The sequence below is a fragment of the Natator depressus genome, chromosome 11, assembly GCF_965152275.1.
Source record: "Natator depressus isolate rNatDep1 chromosome 11, rNatDep2.hap1, whole genome shotgun sequence".
Taxonomy (NCBI): domain Eukaryota; kingdom Metazoa; phylum Chordata; order Testudines; family Cheloniidae; genus Natator; species Natator depressus.
Window position 1 is genome coordinate 12,197,241 of NC_134244.1, and position 17,510 is coordinate 12,214,750.

The 17,510-nt window shown below is 42.5% G+C and overlaps 1 protein-coding gene across 6 annotated transcripts in view; it reads left to right on the top strand.

The window, feature by feature from the left end:
* KALRN (kalirin RhoGEF kinase) overlaps positions 1-17,510 on the top strand; it is a 766,757-nt gene that overhangs the window by 342,820 nt on the left and 406,427 nt on the right. For all 6 annotated transcript variants that reach the window (XM_074967163.1, XM_074967166.1, XM_074967164.1 and 3 more), the window contains exon 7: positions 11,135-11,326. In XM_074967163.1, the coding sequence (XP_074823264.1) occupies positions 11,135-11,326 (192 nt within the window). The remainder of the gene's footprint in view (positions 1-11,134; positions 11,327-17,510) is intronic.

The window sequence follows — 17,510 nt, forward strand, 5'->3', positions numbered from 1 at the left end:
GCTGTTTACATTTTGGAAAACAAATACAGTATTTTTAAGGGTTTGGCGTTTTCTTGACGTGGAATTAATGAGACTCAGTAGAACACTAGCTGAGTGCTTTAATAATTTACACTTCTCTTCCCCCACATGGCTGCTCCTCAAAAATCCAAACAGGGGAATCTAATCAAACTGTCAGTTGTGTCCAGAATCAGATTTTGTTTTTTTCTTAGCTGATTGCAACTTTGGATGCAACTCATCATTACCTGAGGTGAAAAAAATTAATTATCATCCATTTGGAAGTGCCTTGCTTTCTTACTTGGTCTTCCCTAGTATACAGCATTTGTGTCTGCAAGCTGCAATGCTTTCAGTGCAAAAATTGGGGCAGAATGTATTGACATTTTGATCATTGTGCTAATTTAGAACAATGAATGCACACATCCTATCGAAATGGCATAGGATAGGAATAGTCCTGTCCTCTCTCTCTCAATATTAACTGTCAGCTACAGAAAAAATGCCCAGAAAAAATGAGTCAATCAACCACTTCATGCTGTGTTTCTGTCAGTTCTCTGTAAAGTGACGCAGGGTCAAGCAAGTATGGCACTGGGATGAGAGACCTCCAAGCAATTTGTAGTTGTTTCAGCTTGTGGCATAAGTCACTCGTGAGCCATGGCCCTGCATGCTGCAAGTAGGCTCTGTGCTGCTGGAGCAGCTGCCTTTCTGATGAAATGTAAAACAGAGATCCTGACCACTTGTGGTCATTAAAGACCACATGGCACTTTTCATAAGATTAGGAATGAAACCCTGGTGTCCTGGTCAAATTCCAACTCAGGTAATTATATTCCATTGACCTAAATTCCCCCTGCCTTTTTCATGGGCTAGTTATTTTTTTCACTAAACCATCATGCTGTGTGCTCATTAGAACACTGCAGTTCAGTGGTGGATAAGAGGTGCTATGTATGTTTATGTATTTATTGTGATTTTAATTCAAAAGTATGTCAAAACACAGGCTCTAGGAGTCCTGACTGTTGCTAAATTAACAATAACAAACTATCACTCAGCAGAATACAGTAGAAAATTTAACCTACCTTCCCTTTGCTGCCCTGGGACACTGCCCTCAAGAGGAGTTTCCACAGCATGGAAGGGTCTCTGATGAAAAGTTAATACTGCTTCATGCATGATAATAACTACTCTCACGTTATCCTCCCTTTACTATGACAAAACTAAAACACAATTAAAGGGGGGAAATATTGTGTATAATACTCCAAAATCCTTTATATTATATTCTGCATATTCCTTATCTATCAGTGTCATCTGGACTAAACAAACAGGATCCCAGCTGATGGAGGAGGATATGTTTTAATTATTGTGTGTGTGTTTACGATGTTTTCATTTTATGCAGTAAATAACCATAATGCATCCAAATTCGTTTTGGGGTTTTTCTTTAATTCCCTTAGAAATGATTTCTCAATTGCTTTTCTTTTTAAAAATGCTCTAAGCATGTTGACATTTAAACAGATGAATTATAAACTATGACAGTTGAAGATAGGTATAGGACAATCCTCAAAGTATCAGGTGATAATAAAAACATGATGGGAGAATAAAGAGAGACTGTAACCAAATCAGAAAGAAACTGTAGAAGCATTCCAGGAGATGGCCCATAACTCAGTGCTGCCCATACTTTACCCAACTGAAGGCCTCATTGGCTCTTGCCAGAAGCCTTAAAGCTTTACCTGATTGTTGAAACTCGCCAGGGTCAGATAGCTCCTGCAAGACCCTCCTCACCAGTGGAGCCCTGCATTTCGAGTGCTTGGAGGAGGTTCTGAGAAGTGCAGCTGCATAGGTGACTTTGGTGATCCCTGAGCATTATGGAGAGGGTTTCTATACCATGTTGGCATAGCTGTGCAAGGAGGGCAGCTTTATGGGCTCTCTGGAGAGTTGCCATGGGTTACACAATTCCATAGGGCAGGTCTACACTAGAAGTGCTATGTCAGTGCAGCTGCACTGATGCAGCTGTGTCCCTATGGTGCATCGAGGGAAGATGCTCTATGCCAACAGGAAAGTGCTCTCCCATCGGCATAATTACTCAACCTCTGTGAAAGGTGGAAGCTATATCAGTGGGAGAGTGTCTCCTGCCAACATAGCGCCAGTGTGAACAGTGCTTAATTCACTGTAATGTGTCTTTTTCACCCCCCTGAGCGATGTAAGTTAGATTGACTTAAGTGGTAGTGTAGACCTATAGTGTGAATAGCACTTCCACCCTGCAAAGGATCACAGAAGGGGCATAATTGGGAGTGGTGGCCACGGGAAGGCTTCACTGCAGCCCTGTACCCTAGTGTCAAGTGGATTTGGAAATGAGTTGGAAATTTATCTTATCCAGTTTTGGTCAATTCATATTCATACTTGTGTTTAATATGGAAATGGAGTCAGAAAAGAGTGAGCCCCAATTTGTGATGCTCCATCTTGATCTGAACAAACTTCCACTTGGAAGGATATGAAGCATTACATGTTGGGATGTGTGCATTCCAGGAGCTGCACTGCCATACTAAAGATGTGTTTTCACTAGCAGGCAGCATTGTAGGTTTCAGCAGTAAAGCATGCAGGAAAAGCAGGAAGAAAAAGGATCAAAATAAAAATGACCCTTTTCTGTCCAAAGTCCTCGATACTTCAGCCTGATCCTGTTATAAGAGGTGTGCAAACACACTCCCGAGCCCCACAGGGATATGCCTGCATGTACTCAGTTGCAAAACTGCAATCTCTGTATCTATTTAAGGGAAAAGGAAACAAAGAGGTAATACATACATGTGAATCCAAATAATGTTGGTAACTATTTCAAACAATGATGAATCCAAAACTGATTCCTTAATTGAACTTGCCAGAATTTAGGGAAATTAGGATCTGACTTTGTGGCAGAACATTCTTCTACAATGGAACAGACGAAAATCCCAGATCCAGAAATGTAGGGTCCAGATCTGGATTTGGGTCAGATCTGTAACTGAACTTTGCAATATCAGTCCACCTCTAATTTTAAATCAAATGTATATCTTTACCAATTTTATTTTTTTAATGAAGAAAACATGAATAAGGATATTTTTGTCAGTGACAGGGACCTGGTGAAAAATTGTATATAGTAGAGCTAATTAGCTTATTATGGCAAGACTTGTCTGCCTGTGTATATCTTTTCCTAAGGGGTCCCTGATTTAAAGCCTAACAAAATTCTTTTTTTTTCACCTGTTTGTAGGCATCTTTTTAAGAAAAGTGTCAGGCAATGAAATTCAGAAACACAAAGCCACACCAGAATGCTTTTGTAAAATGTATAGACTCATAGACGTTAAGGCCAGAATGGACCATCATGATCATATAGTCTGACCTCCTGCACATTGCAGGACACAGAACCACACCCGCCCACTCCTGTAAAAGAACCATAACCTCTGGCCGAGTTACTGAAGTCCTCATATAATGTCTCCTTATTGTTTATGGTGAGGTCTCACTTCAGTTGCAGGTGATACTGTTTGATTTCTGGTGGCGACTGCCTGAAAATAACTGTTGAATTTATACATGGATTTTTGTACTTATGCATATTATCTAATATTTATATTGCACTAATGCCCAGAGGCTCCACTTAGGATCGGGGCCTTGTTGTAGTAAGTGCTATGTAAACACACAGGACGACATGGTCCCTGCCTTGTAGAATTTACAATCTAAGCCCTGATTCTGACAACACTTGTGTATGTGAATTACTTTTTACACATCAGTAGTTCCTCTGAGCTCACATGCATAAAGTTTCTCGTATGTGTACATGATTGCAGGAAAATACATGATGAATGGGGGAGACGAAAGCAGTCACACTGGGTAATTTTTATATACACATTCATTTGCTTCTTTGCTTTAACTCAGTGTTTCTCAGCCCTCTTCATACCATAACCCCATGTTGCAACAGGAAAAAGTTTCAGAAACCAACTCCCATCTACAAAAGGGAGAGTTGTTGTTAAACTTGTTTGCCACCCTCTAGGTTGAGAGCCCACTTCTCTTTTTTTCTTTTCTTTTGATCTTTACAGACACAGGGAGCAATACAACGTTGCCAGGCATTCCTGTCCATGACATCCATTAAGCCCAGCTTGTTATGTCCCTGCATATGATGTCCTGCCAGTCCATGGTCGGACTCTGTGTTGGACTGACCTTGGTTGTGTTTGCATTATTTTCTCAAGCATCCCATCATCTGTTTGCCATTTGCAATGTTCCCACCATTGGAAGCTTCAGAACCAACACTTCAACTTATATTTTAGAAATATAAACATAATACCTGACTATCTCTCAACCTGCCTCCCACTAATTACAGTACTCCCAGCCCCAATCATGAGTCAGGTCCCCACAAATCCTGAGGTTGGCTTAAAAATCATGAAATAATAAAGTAATAATTAATAATAATATATGTGGGGTTGTTCTGCTTTACCGCCTAGTTTCTGAGCTTTAGCATACACAAAGGTCATGTTTTCAAGCTTTTCTCCACAATTATGAGGGCTAGAAACTTTATGATGTTTTTAAATGAAAGCTGAGATTTTCCTATAATCTGTTGATTTCACCACAGGGGTGGGAAAACTTTTTGGCCCGAGGGTCACATCTGAGAATAGAAATTGTATGGTGGGCCATGAACGCTCACGAAATTGGGGTTAGGGTGTGGGAGGGGGTGAGGGCTCTGGTTGGGGGCATGGGGTTTAGGGTGGGGCCAGAAATGAGTTCAGGGTGCGGGATGGGGCTCTGGGCTGGGGAGTGGGGTGCGGGGCAGGGGGTTGAGGGCTTAGGCTGGGGGTGCGGGCTCTGCAGTGGGCCTGGGGAGTTTGGGGTGTAGAAGGGTGCTCCGGGCTGGGACTGAGGGGTTTGGAGGGCAGGAGGGGGATGAGGGCTGGGGCAGGAGGTTGGGGTGTGGGAAGGGGTGCAGGCTCTGGCTGGGAGTGCAGGCTCTGGGGTGGGGCTGGGGATGAGGAGTTTGCGGTGTAGGAGGCGGCTCTGGGCTGGGACTTGGGGGTTCCGAGTGCGGGAGAGAGCTCTGGGCTGGGGCAGGAAGTTTGGGTGCAGGGGGTGTGAAGGCTCCAGCTGGGTGTGTGGGCTCTGGGGTGGGGCTGGGGATGAGGAGTTTGGAGTGCAGGAGGATGCTCTGGGCTGGGATTGAGGCGTTCAGAGGGCGGAAGGGGGATCAGGGCTGGGGCGGGGAGTGTGGGTGTGGGGGTTGGCTCAGGGGTGCAGGCTCCGGGCAGTGCTTACCTCAAGGAGCTCCTGGAAGCTGTGGCCATGTCTGCCCTCCAGCTCCTATGCAGAGCCACAGCCAGGCAGCTCTGCACACTGCCCTGTCCACAGGTGCCACACTTCATCTTCCATTGGCCGCAGTTCCTGGCCAATGGGAGCTGTGGGGGCAGCACTTAGGGCAGGCAGCATGCAGAGCGGAGCCCCCTGGCTGCCCCTATGCGTAGGAGCCAGAGCAAGGCTATGCTGCTGCTTCTGGGAGCCATGTGGAGCGGCCCCCGACCCCGCTCCCCAGTGGGAGGATTAAAATGGCTTGCAGGCTGGATCCAGCCTGCAGGCTGTAGTTTGCCCACTCCTGTTCTAGTAAGTGGGGCTTTAAGAAGAACACCCACTATCATGAGATTGGTGATAAAATCATGTGTTGACAGCACTGTAATTGGTTGAGTTCTTATAGGCAACATGCTAAAATGGGCTTTAAGAAAGGTTGTGGAGGAGAGAGTAGTCTGAGGGATGCTCTACATCTTGCAGGAAGAATCCAATTGATTTCAAGGGAAGTTGAATTGGGTCCTGGATCTTTAAGCACATATTTTTGTGAAGTTCCTAGCACACTTTAGGCCCAAGTTAAATAATAATAATAGTTATAATAATCTTCTAAATTCAGCTGAAAAATATATTTGAAGGGTCTTTCTCAGGACAAACCTTTTCACACACACACTTCCCGATACATTCTGATATACTTAACATGGGCCAACTTCCTTTTATAGAAACACTATTTGTAACACTGTTTATTCTTACTATACTACTCCTTCCTCAGAAGAAGTATAGTGTGTGAGGGGGATTAGAGGGGAAGAGCCATAAATTTCAGGTACTAAACTGCAGCTGAGTATTTTTCTTAAAAAACCACAACTGTAAATGTAGATTTTTCCCCCAGTGAATCATGCCACGTTTGTTTCTGTTTCTTCAGTTCTGAAATATGAATTATGTTAGTCTTTATTACAGTAGTACAATATTTATACCAATGTAATAACATGGTTCACTAAAACAAAACATTGAGCTCTGCCATATATTTAGTAATCCCATTAACCTAGTTAATTTTCTAGCCTAAGACACAATGTCCTAGTTAAATGGGCACAAGTCTGATTGATTGTAGTTTTGCACTTGGATTACCTGATATACGTGCTGTTTATTCTGATTGAAGTTATTCATATCTACTCCACCAAGATTATTTTACGCCTATATTCATTACCTCATGAAATGGTGAGTCATCGCTTTCTGATAAACACATGCTAACAGTGCTGTGTTCAGTGGTGGAATCGTCAGCCTTTCTGTTGCCAAGGAGTTAATTATCTGAAACTAGACTGAGATGCATGTTGTCCTTAGAGAGTCACAATACATTTTAAATGCATTACAATTATCTGGTAAAGGCTAATGGCATCTTTTGGAAATTCCTGCCATTTATCATTTACATGAACTATAGCCTTCTGTATTAGGCTGAGAGAAAATGCCATTCAATATAATTCTGCACCAAGCCACTGGCTTTGTTACAGAGGCTACAATGGGAATCAAGATATTAAAGGTGTCCTATGAGAAACATTCTTCACTCACTCCATCTCCCCCACTCCCATTGCTCCCTCTCCCCCACCCTCACTCACACACTCATTTTCACTGAGCTGGGGCAGGGCTCTGGCTGGAGGTGCGGGCTTTGGGGTGGGTCTGGAGATGAAGTTTGTGGTGCTGGAGGGGGCTCCAGGCTGGGTTGTGGCTGAGGGGTTCAGAGTGTGGTCAGGGGCTCCAAACTGGGGCAGGGGGTTGGAGTGTGGGAGGGGGTATGGGCTCTGGGTTGAGGGTGTGGGCTCTGGGGTGGGGCTGGGAATGAGGGTTTGGGGTGCAGGAAGGGGCTCCGGGCTTGGGGCCGAGGGTTCAGAGTGAGGGAGGGGGCTCCAGCTGGGGGTGCAGGTTCTAGGGTGGGGCCAGGGATGAGGGGCTTGGGGTGCAGGTAGGGGCTCCAGGCTGGCGCTGAGGAGTCTGGAGTGTGGGAATGGGCTCATGGCTGGGGCAGGAGGTTGGGTGCTGGCTCCAGGAGAGAATATGGATGCGGGAGTGGATTCAGGGCTGAGGCAGGGGGTTGAGATGTGGGAGGGGGTGCGGGGTGTAGGGTGTGGGCTCCAGGTGGCACTTACCACAGGTGGCTCCCGGAAACAGTGGCTTGTCTGCAACGGTACATAAAATGTAAGGTTTCCAGTGATGCAGGAAATACTTTAACCAAAGCTTGGTTATAGCCTAGTGTCTCTACAAGAGAATGTCAACTGTAACATTTTTGCCCTCACTTCTAGACAATAATATATTGTTTTCACATTGTTTGACCTATTGTATTACCATATAGCCATAAATCAAGGGCCTTGTGCAATTCCACGTGAGGAGACCTCTGTTGGCTGAGAGGAATAGGGGCCTGAAGTATTTTTAAAAATGAGTGCCTCCGTGAGCCTGTTCATAGCAGTGAATTTGCGAGCTCAAAGGAAAAGTAGTCTCAGACATTACATTCTCCATTCTCAAAAAGAAAAGGAGTACTTGTGGCACCTTAGAGACTAACCAATTTATTTCCATTCTGTTTACTTCCTGCTAGGATCAAAAGGTTCCTATAATAATATTGAACATCTCAATTTACTCTTTTATGAACATGAACAAAACCAGAGGGATAATTTTGTAATATTTTAACAATTGGGTTTTGGTTGTTGAGATCTGTGTCTCATTTTATTTAAAACTTTATAGATAGGAGAAGTGGTTCCAGTGTTTTCCCATTACTAGGAAGCAAGAGTAATTTGGGTTGTTGCAGAACTTAGGTTTTAGTTTTGAAAAACTAAATCAGGAGTGGTTTGCATCCCTGTCCCAATTTACCTCAAATATAGAGAAAAGTTTCCTACTTCCCTCCACATACAGAATATTCCCCCTCCCCCCCCCCGCAATCAAAGTCCCTGGCTGAGCAGTATTCAGTACTGCACTAGTGAGAGGCTTAGCATCTGACATGGTGAAGAATGGGCCAGTGCTTAGGTGCTAGCCTGGGACTCAGAAGACCTGTTTTAATTCCCTGCTCTGCCACAGACTTCCTGTGCTGCCTTGGGCAAGCCATTTACTTTCTGTGCTTCTGGCCATATAAATATCATAGATTGTGTCCCTGCTGTACTAGAAATGGGAGCTTTATAAGAACACACATACAAATGTCATATTCAGCACTTGATTCCGCTCTGGAAGTGGCTGATCTATAGGATTGTAACAACATGACATTGCTATATATAGAAATGCCATTGAAATCCTTTTTAAAGGTGATTTAAAAATCTTAGTTTCAGTTTCTCTCTTTCTCTCTCCCTCTCTCTGTCCTGTTCAGTTGGGCTTATGGGGCCCTCCTGAGTAACTTTTATAGAGTACCCTGGAGCTCTGCTAACCTGGTGCTCACCATGCAGAGAATGACAGGGGAACCTACTGAGACCCATTGTCCCTTGGCAGCTCTCAAAGTCCATTGGGGAGTAAGGGTATAGACTGTCCAAAACTCAAACTCTGCTCCCTGCTGGAGTGGGGAGAGCTGTGGAAGATATCTAGTTAGCTGTAGAACATATTGGTACTCTTCCAGTTTTGTTAATGAAAATCCTCATCTAAATAGATAGATATAAAAATATATAAATCTCCCCTAATTGGAAAACCAGATATTAGGAATATCTGCTCTGTCTCAATCAATCTAACCTTTTCTCCCTCAGCTATTTAATATATTTATATACTGCAGTTACTGGGAACCAAAGAATTCACAGTTGTTTTCCTTCCATTGAGTCATGCTCATTACGTTACAAGTACTGATATAATTCTACAGGGAAATAAAGCCAAGTTCGGTAGGAAAGGCTCATTCTTCACATGAAATCCAAACTGCTGCACTGACTTTCTCGTCCTTCAAAAAAAGCAGCATTCCAGATCTTCAGCTGGTGCAAATGGCATAACTCTATTAATTACAATCACCCGATGCTGATTTAGATCAGCTGAAAGTCTGGCCTAAAAAGTCTGAAAGCTGATCTTGACTGGAGCACAGCCATGAGGATTTTCAGGAAGAAAGCCTTGCTTATTTAGAAGTCTTTTTGCTGCAAGCCTAACTGCTCAGGTTAATTACAGCTTTTGAGCTAGAGGGACCCAAAGACACATTCCATAGTGGACAATAGTCAAAATCCCCAATCATGGCAATTTTAAAATTGTAATTCTAACTCCAAACCAGTTTTATCAGTTTTCTTCCAACTGCACCAAAAAATGAATAAATCTCCTTTACATTTAGAATTACTTTGCTATTTTCAAGCCAAGCAAAATTTACAAGCCAAGGCCATAGGAGCAGCAAAGACAGGGGCCAAAAATAAGGCTTATAATGGAAGCTGGATGCCATCATGGCTCCATATTACGATATGCTGCATTGCTATATGTAACTGGGCACAAATGATATTAATAGCTGATTTGCATTTGAATTGTCTAATACTTATGCATGCTGTGTATTCATACTGAAGTTATGCATCTCTACCACACTGAGGTCCTGATCCTGCGAACACTTACATGTGTGCTTAATTTCAGGCATGTGAATAGTCCCATTGTAGTCACCAGGGGCTACTCACCTACATAGAGTCATGCATGACCTCAAGTGTTTGCAGGATCAGGACCTTAGATTATTTTATGTACATGTTAAGCCCTTGAATCAGTCAGTCATGATTTTGTGACCGAGAAATTCAAATTGCATTCCTCCCAGTTGTGGAATTGTTAGACCAGTGATGCTCATCCTGTGGCTCTCAGATTCTTCAGGTCTGATTGGAGTTCCCAATGCACTTCCAGATCTCAGGCTACATTTGTCATGGGAGCCCACCTCTCCTCTGTTAAGAAAGCCGGAGAATACCGAGTACAGGTAAAGAGTCCTAAATTGCTGGGCCTCTCCCAGCCGTCAGTGAGGAATAGAAGGAGACAGAGGTGATTGCATCAAATGAAGTTCCAGAAAGCCATAAGGCTGTTGCTATCCAGTGTCCTGACACTGGCGTTTTGATGGTGCATCAATATATTGTTGTGATGATTCTCTGTTATGAGGCTTATGTTGTAATGAAACATTGGGGTATCATGCTGCTGTGTAATGGCTTTCTGAAATTCCATTTGATAACAAAGTGGGTCTTCAGAGCTTCCAGGCTGAGTACAACCCCTGACGGAAAATTCCCATCAAACAAACAGAAAATGATAAGCTTTCAATGGGTCTTTTGAACTCTTCTACATTTAGAATGTAATATAAAATGTTATCCCTGCTATGGTATGGGTTAAAAAAATCTATAGAAAAGATAGTTTTCATTAAACTATATAACTTTTATAGCAATTTCATACAGCTTCTTAAATTTCTATACAATATTGGTATAATCCCAACAAAATTCCATAGGACTTCTCCATAAGGAATTGTATTAGTCCATCTCTTGACAGTGCACCCCTCTTTTAAGGGATCTCATTGATCTCTTGAAATGTAGAATGTAAACATTTCTGCAATTATAATTTGCACCAAGAATTGTGAATGAATGTACCTGAAATACCAAGAATAAGATAAAGAGAGAGGGAAATGAGAAGAAGCTAATTGGGTAAGAGACATCTCAGGTGTGGCAGATGATTTCCCCTAAATATATAAAATGTGTGTGTGAGGGGGAAATAGATGATGTGCTAAAATATTTCTGTAGGATTTATTTTTAGAATGAAAGGTAGTATGTCTACAAACTACAACTCATGCATATTTAAAAAACTGCTTGATTGTTCTCACCCCAACTTCTCTGCATCCTTCCAGCTGATGGTGTTTTGAATTTGTAATGAAGATGCAGAATGGCCATGTTTCTCCCTTCTGTTTATTCATGTTTTTTTTCCCCCTAATTTTCAGAATGCCTATGTCAACATCAATCGGATCATGTCAGTTGCATCCAGGCTTTCAGAGGCAGGCCATTATGCTTCCCAGCAAATTAAACAAATTTCTACCCAGCTAGATCAAGAATGGAAGAGCTTTGCTGCAGCTCTGGATGAACGCAGTACCATCTTAGCCATGTCTGCTGTATTTCACCAGAAGGCTGAACAGGTGAGTTACAGTGAGTTGGAAAATTGTCTACAACCATGTTGGTAACCACTAAAATAAACTCTTATCTGATTGCTACTTTGTCTATATGCAGTGAATTTGGGAGTCTCAATCTGGTTCTTAGTGGACAAGTGTCGAAATCACCAATACCACCACTACTACTGTAATTGACACAAATCGATTCCCTTATTGGTAATCTAAGAAGAAAGGCTTAGGATTTAATGAACATTCTTTTTCCCTTACAGGTGATCCTCCCCAGTCATAGGTGAGGTACATTGGTACAGTAATGCACTGCCTTGTTCTCTGCATTTCCGTGCAGCTGCCAGGACTATCTCTATTCTATGGATAAATTCAGGATTATTGTGGGTAGGAGAGTAGTGATGATAATGAAATATCTATGTGCACGTACGTATATATCTGCATGCACATACATAATACAGGTCTATACTAGACTATATTTTGTAAGAACAAACGGCTGTAGGCCAAATTAATATTAATCAAACTCAATAAATTCTTTACTATTATTTAATATTGTAGTAGTACCCATAGTTTTTAATTTCATTTAGTCTCACCATCAGAAGTCCATAAAGGTAGTTAGGGCATCTCCAAAAGATTTCTTCTTTCCTTTGAGCCAAGTTCTGAAGTATATTTTCTAGGAAATAACATAGTTTAATAATTTCTTAACTAGGAAAGACTTGAAGTCTGCCTGCGGATGATACCTTTGCTTTTTAGGCCCAAATCCACTCTGCTTGCAAGTGATGACCTGCCTTTGATTGCTGGCTGTAAGTGGCATTCTTCCTTCAGCTGACAAATATTGCTTTGAGGCTGTCTCCTCAGTCTTTTTATGCACCTTCCTTTGACTCAGTAGTTAATGTCAAGCCCAATGAGTGGATGTGCTTGACGCTCACATAATAACCCATGATTTGAATGGCTGGAGATTTTCTCCTGAGGTTTCATATACAAACCTGGAGCATGACCAGCTATGTTATATGACTTTTTATTATCCTCTAGACTGTGGGATTCATTTACACAGTAGAATATGTAGTTTTTAGACTGAAGTTTCTTCAGATGCATTTAACAGTTTGTCATCTTCAGATGTCCATTTTTATCTGAATGTGCCAAGAATCCTCTTTATGCAGAATGTAATGTGTATTAGCTGTTTTTGCTAGTCTTTTGGGGTTCTCGCAGTCTTTTGCTGTGAAAGTCCTCATAATGTTTGCAGCTAGTCTGGGTTTTGTTTTGTTTTTTGTTTTTTTTTTGCCTCTTGGAATCCCTTTCTCAACTAGGATTCAGTTGTGGGGTTAGTTTAGACATGGTAATCATTGTTGGTACAATACCCTATAACCGCCTCAGGAATTGCACATGGAGTCTCAGTTGAAGTTTTTCCTAATAGAAACTCCTTCATAGATTAATAAATTCCAAATAAACATTATATTATGATGTTACATTTTCTAACTTTCAGAAATTAACAAAATAAAGGAAGAGGTATGCAGAACCCAGAAAGAGGTATAGAATGTGTGTTACACATTATGACAAAGAGGTTGGTAGTTCCAACCCACTCCTAAGTTTTTTTTGCCTTTGAGGCAGTGGGACAGGGTAGGGGAAAGGGAGGTGGGGGGGGGGCTTTCCTGGTTTATAGGCATCTTGCTTTTCATTAATCATTGCAATAGATTCTGGAATGAGCTAAGAGATACTTCTGTTGGTGATCTTTGACTTCCTGATGGGAAAAGGATACAACTGAATCCTGTTTTCATTAGGCACTCTGTTTTAGCCTGGAAGGGGGAGACATCTAGCAGATGGATCCATGCCAATGGGCCCTTGTGCGCATACACAGCCCCAGATCAATGGGATCTGCATGGATCCGGCCATACAGATGCATTTGCAGGACTGGGGCCATGGTTTGGTCTTTTGAGATAAGTGAAATTGGTTTTGTTTTCAAATAAGTTGGTGAGTACCTTAAAATTACAGGTGTTCATGCAGATAAAGATGCTTACTTGAAATTTTATTTGCTAATAATGTTGGTCTCAGAGAAGAAAATAATGTTTGTCTCAGAAGGCAGCTAAAGGTGTCCAGGGAAAGTCCAGCACAAACAGAAAACAGGATATCTATAACTTCTGCCCTAGAATTATGGCAGATTTCCTCTTGATTTTGTATTTTCTACTTACACTGGACCAGAACGTAGAGCCATTACTCATCCTACTGGGCACTTACTCATGTGAAAATACACCCTTGTCTCCAGTGGGGCTATTGTTCTGAAGAAGTGCTTATCCACGTGAGTAAGGGTTGTACACACTAACCCTCTTTCATCGGGCTGTCATGTTTCAGATACATTGAGCACCATAGTGTTTAGACACCAGTCTCTCTGCAGGGCTGTTAATCTTCTACCAGGAATACATTCACATGGAAAAAGAGAAAAGAGAATTATTTGAAGATATCATGAAAAATAATACTTTGTTTTTTATGAGTGAACTCCTGTTTTTCTGAACTTTTAGGCTTGTTTGCAATTTATGAAGTGTTGCTAAGGAATTTTATAACATGAAAGGTAATAGAAACCTGGATTGAACTGCTTGTTAGTTTGGGTGAATTTGTTGTCTTCTTGCCCTCTGAACATCAGAATAGATGCTTTGCCTCAGTTGTAGCTTAAAAACAGCTTCATAATAACATCGCTTTCAACAACTCTTCTTTTTTCTTTAAAATTGAAAGAAAGGGTCTAAAAATACAGTCTTCTCTTGGCAGCTCTTTAAAGGAACAAAAGTTTTTGCTTCCTGACAGTGACTGGAGTCTCTCAGCCTTGAGAAAACAAGAGCTTTTGTTAACGCTGAGCGGCAGTTGCTCCGCAGTTGGAATAAGAGACAGTTCAGTGGGAGGGGAGCATTGATGTGAAGCCAATAAACTCTGAATGCTGGAAAAATACGATGTGGGAGTCAGCATGTCCTACTCACAGCTCCATCAGCTGGAACTGAAATATTTGGCTTGCTTCAGTAGCTGTAGTAGGATAAACGATTACTTATACACTGAGGATTTAGTAATTTGATCTCTCTGGTACCCTACAAAATGTTAGGTATCAGGAATTTTGTATGAGACTGAGCTTAATGCCCATCAGACATTCCTATTGAAATGGATTATTTTTAATAACCTGTATACGATAAAGAAGGTTTAGATTTCTGATTTTATTTAGGTCCACACTGCCTTGGACCTAAATAATTCTGCCCTGGCTTGCAGCTCAGATCATGTCTCTTGTTGCACCCTTCTCTCTTCAAATGGTGCCAGCCTTGATGTCAGGTTCACCCATTTTACCGATAGTGTTACTCTGTCTTCTTCTTGCCAACCTGATGCATGGATTGCCTATCGGTAATGGGGACTACAAACCCTTCACTGGCCAGGAAAAGGCTACTGAGCTGCTACGGGTTCTATCAGCCTTGCCCACTATACCTGCATTTGAAGGGAGGTATTAGAAGGGGAAAGCACAGCTCAGCTGGGGAGAACAGACATCCAGCTGTCTCTGTGAGAGAGGCCTGGCTGGGGCCAGGAACTGCTTGAGAGCATGCTGCCTGTTAACACCACCTGAAAGGAAGGTAAGATGATGCAGGACTCAAGTTGACGCCCCACCTGCAGTGTTTTTGAGAGTCTGCTGCCTGTCAGCACCTCCTCGAGAAGAAGACAGACCTGATGTAAGACTATTGGTGAGACTTGCTACCAGTGACCTGCATGAGAGTCTGCCACCTGCTGGAGCCGCCCTGACAGAAGGGAGGCTTGACGCGAGATTATTGTTTGCTATCAGAGCCTTGCTTGTTGCTGCAAGCTGAGTCTGTGGTGCCCTGTCTGAAGAGGGTGACAGCCAAATAAACTCCTTTTATTTTGTTACACCTGACCTAGGTCTCCATAGTGGTTTGCCCCAAGCGCCAGAGTGACCCTGGTCAAACCTCCCTAATCCAGTCTGACAGACCGTTACCTTCCTTTTGTTCAGTCTCTCCTAACAACTCACTTTTTCTGTGATGCCAATCAGAAGTGAGTCTAATAGAATCTTTTGACAGGTTTCAGAGTAGCAGCCGTGTTAGTCTGTATTCGCAAAAAGAAAAGGAGGACTTGTGGCACCTTAGAGACTAACCAATTTATTTGAGCATAAGCTTTTGTGAGCTACAGCTCACTTCATCAGATGCATTCGATGAAGTGAGCTGTAGCTCACAAAAGCTTATGCTCCGATAAATTGGTTAGTCTCTAAGGTGCCACTAGTATTCCTTTTTTTAATAGAATCTTAGCCATCAAACTTCTGGCATACAGTCCACTGTACCACAGTCCTGGCAAACACAGAGGCAAACACTTCTTTAATGAAAAGAACCAGGGTATCTGTAACATCTAAGCAGAGCAGGCAGGACCTTTGTTTTTCAAAGTTTCATCTTAAAGACTCCCATACAACAAACTATATGGAACTCAATTTGTTTAGCTTGAAAGGATGAAAGACTGAATCAACCATGCTGGGAGCTGAACTTCCCTCTGTCTTCGTATGCCTCACAATCACATTTCCTTCCTGGATCTTGTACTGTATACCTGTCACGTGTACACAGGTCAAGCTGAACTTGGCTGAAAGAGCTCTAGGATCAAAGCTTTTTTTTTTTTTAATTAAAAGAAAGGTAGATAAATACCAAATAGATTACAAAGAAAACCCCCAAAATAAAGAAAGATAGAAAAAAACCTTGGAGAGTCAAACAAAGCTTCCTATAGCACATGTTTTTGATCAAAGGCGAAAATACTTAGTACTAGACCCCCACCACATCACCCAGGTCAGGGTCTGAGTTTGAGGGCATTCAGCAGCATGTTTTCCCAATGCCTCTCACTTCAAATGGTGACAGGCCTGATTTTCCTCTCACAGCAGTATAAATGAGGATTAACTCTACTCATGTAAATGGAGGTGCATTGGTGTAAAACCAGTGTGAGAGAGGAATCAGGTCTTGTATTTTTAAGTATGATTGACACCACGTTGTGGCAGGAGGGTATATCGGATTGTGCCTGTTTTAGGAAGGTATATGAAACTGTGCCTTATTCCTGTTTCACTTCAATGGAGCTGTGCTGATTTACACAAGCTGGGATTCTGGCCCATAGACTGTCAAGGGAGGCAGGAATGAAAATACCAGTTTCTTTCTGTACTTGACAGTGGTTCCTAAAAGAGTTTTAAAGTATTCTTAAAGTGTTCACTTTGAAAACCCTGTCAGAAAGAGCAAATTAACGTCTTCAGTTGGCCAAAGATCTGAACCGTTAACTTTGAATCCAGTTCTGTCCTCAGAAATGCACATGCACAACTCCCATTAAAAGTAATGGGTGTTGCATGCATTCAGCATCTGTGAGCAGAATTTGGATGTTTATGTTGATCCTCTGAAAAGTCAATGGACCATTCAGTTTTCCCCCACCCAAGCAGACTTTATGCTCTCAGAAGCTCTCTGCTAGGATCTATACTAGTCAGGGCCACTTTTCCCTACCTTTGCAGGGACCTGAGGCACTAAGGCATTTTGCTCCCTCCTATTCTCCACCTGTGGCACATAATAGTTTAGTCTGCTGTGTGGTCTAATTTTGGTTGCTGGGTTTAGTGGATAGGTGCTGGGTGGTGTTGGTGGCCTGTGATATATAGGAGGCCAGACTAGATCATCTGGTGGTCTCCTCTGGTCTTAAACTCTATGATTCTCGGTCTCTGAGTTTAAGCAAATCTGAGATCTCCTCATTTGATTGTGGGAGGAGTGGGGTGGCCTTTCCTGTGTAAACAATCAATCTCCACCAATCCATAGTTCTATATTAAAGTGTGAGATGGGGTGCACAGGCAGGGATGGGACAGGATGGGCAATGTTTGGAATGTGGGAGGAAAGAAGGGATCTAGAGACAGGTACATTCAGGACATTTTAGCTCAGTCCCTGAAGCAGGAGAAGGTGCCAGCAAATAAAGCAGCTAGAGAGAAGAAGAACCTGCCCGCAAGTGACTTCTTGCTTGGAGGACTCAACAAGGAATTTCAGCTAATAGGGAACTCCAAAGTGTCGGAGCTTGGCCTGAGAGGCAGTCAGGGGTCACAGACCTTGAGGCATAGCAGGCATGAGACTCAGCTTGCTTACTCACACATTGTATGTTCTGGAGGAAGGGTAATTAGGAGCGCGTGCTGTAACACTGCCTTCTTGTGGTGGGCCTTCCCGACCTGGCTACTGCA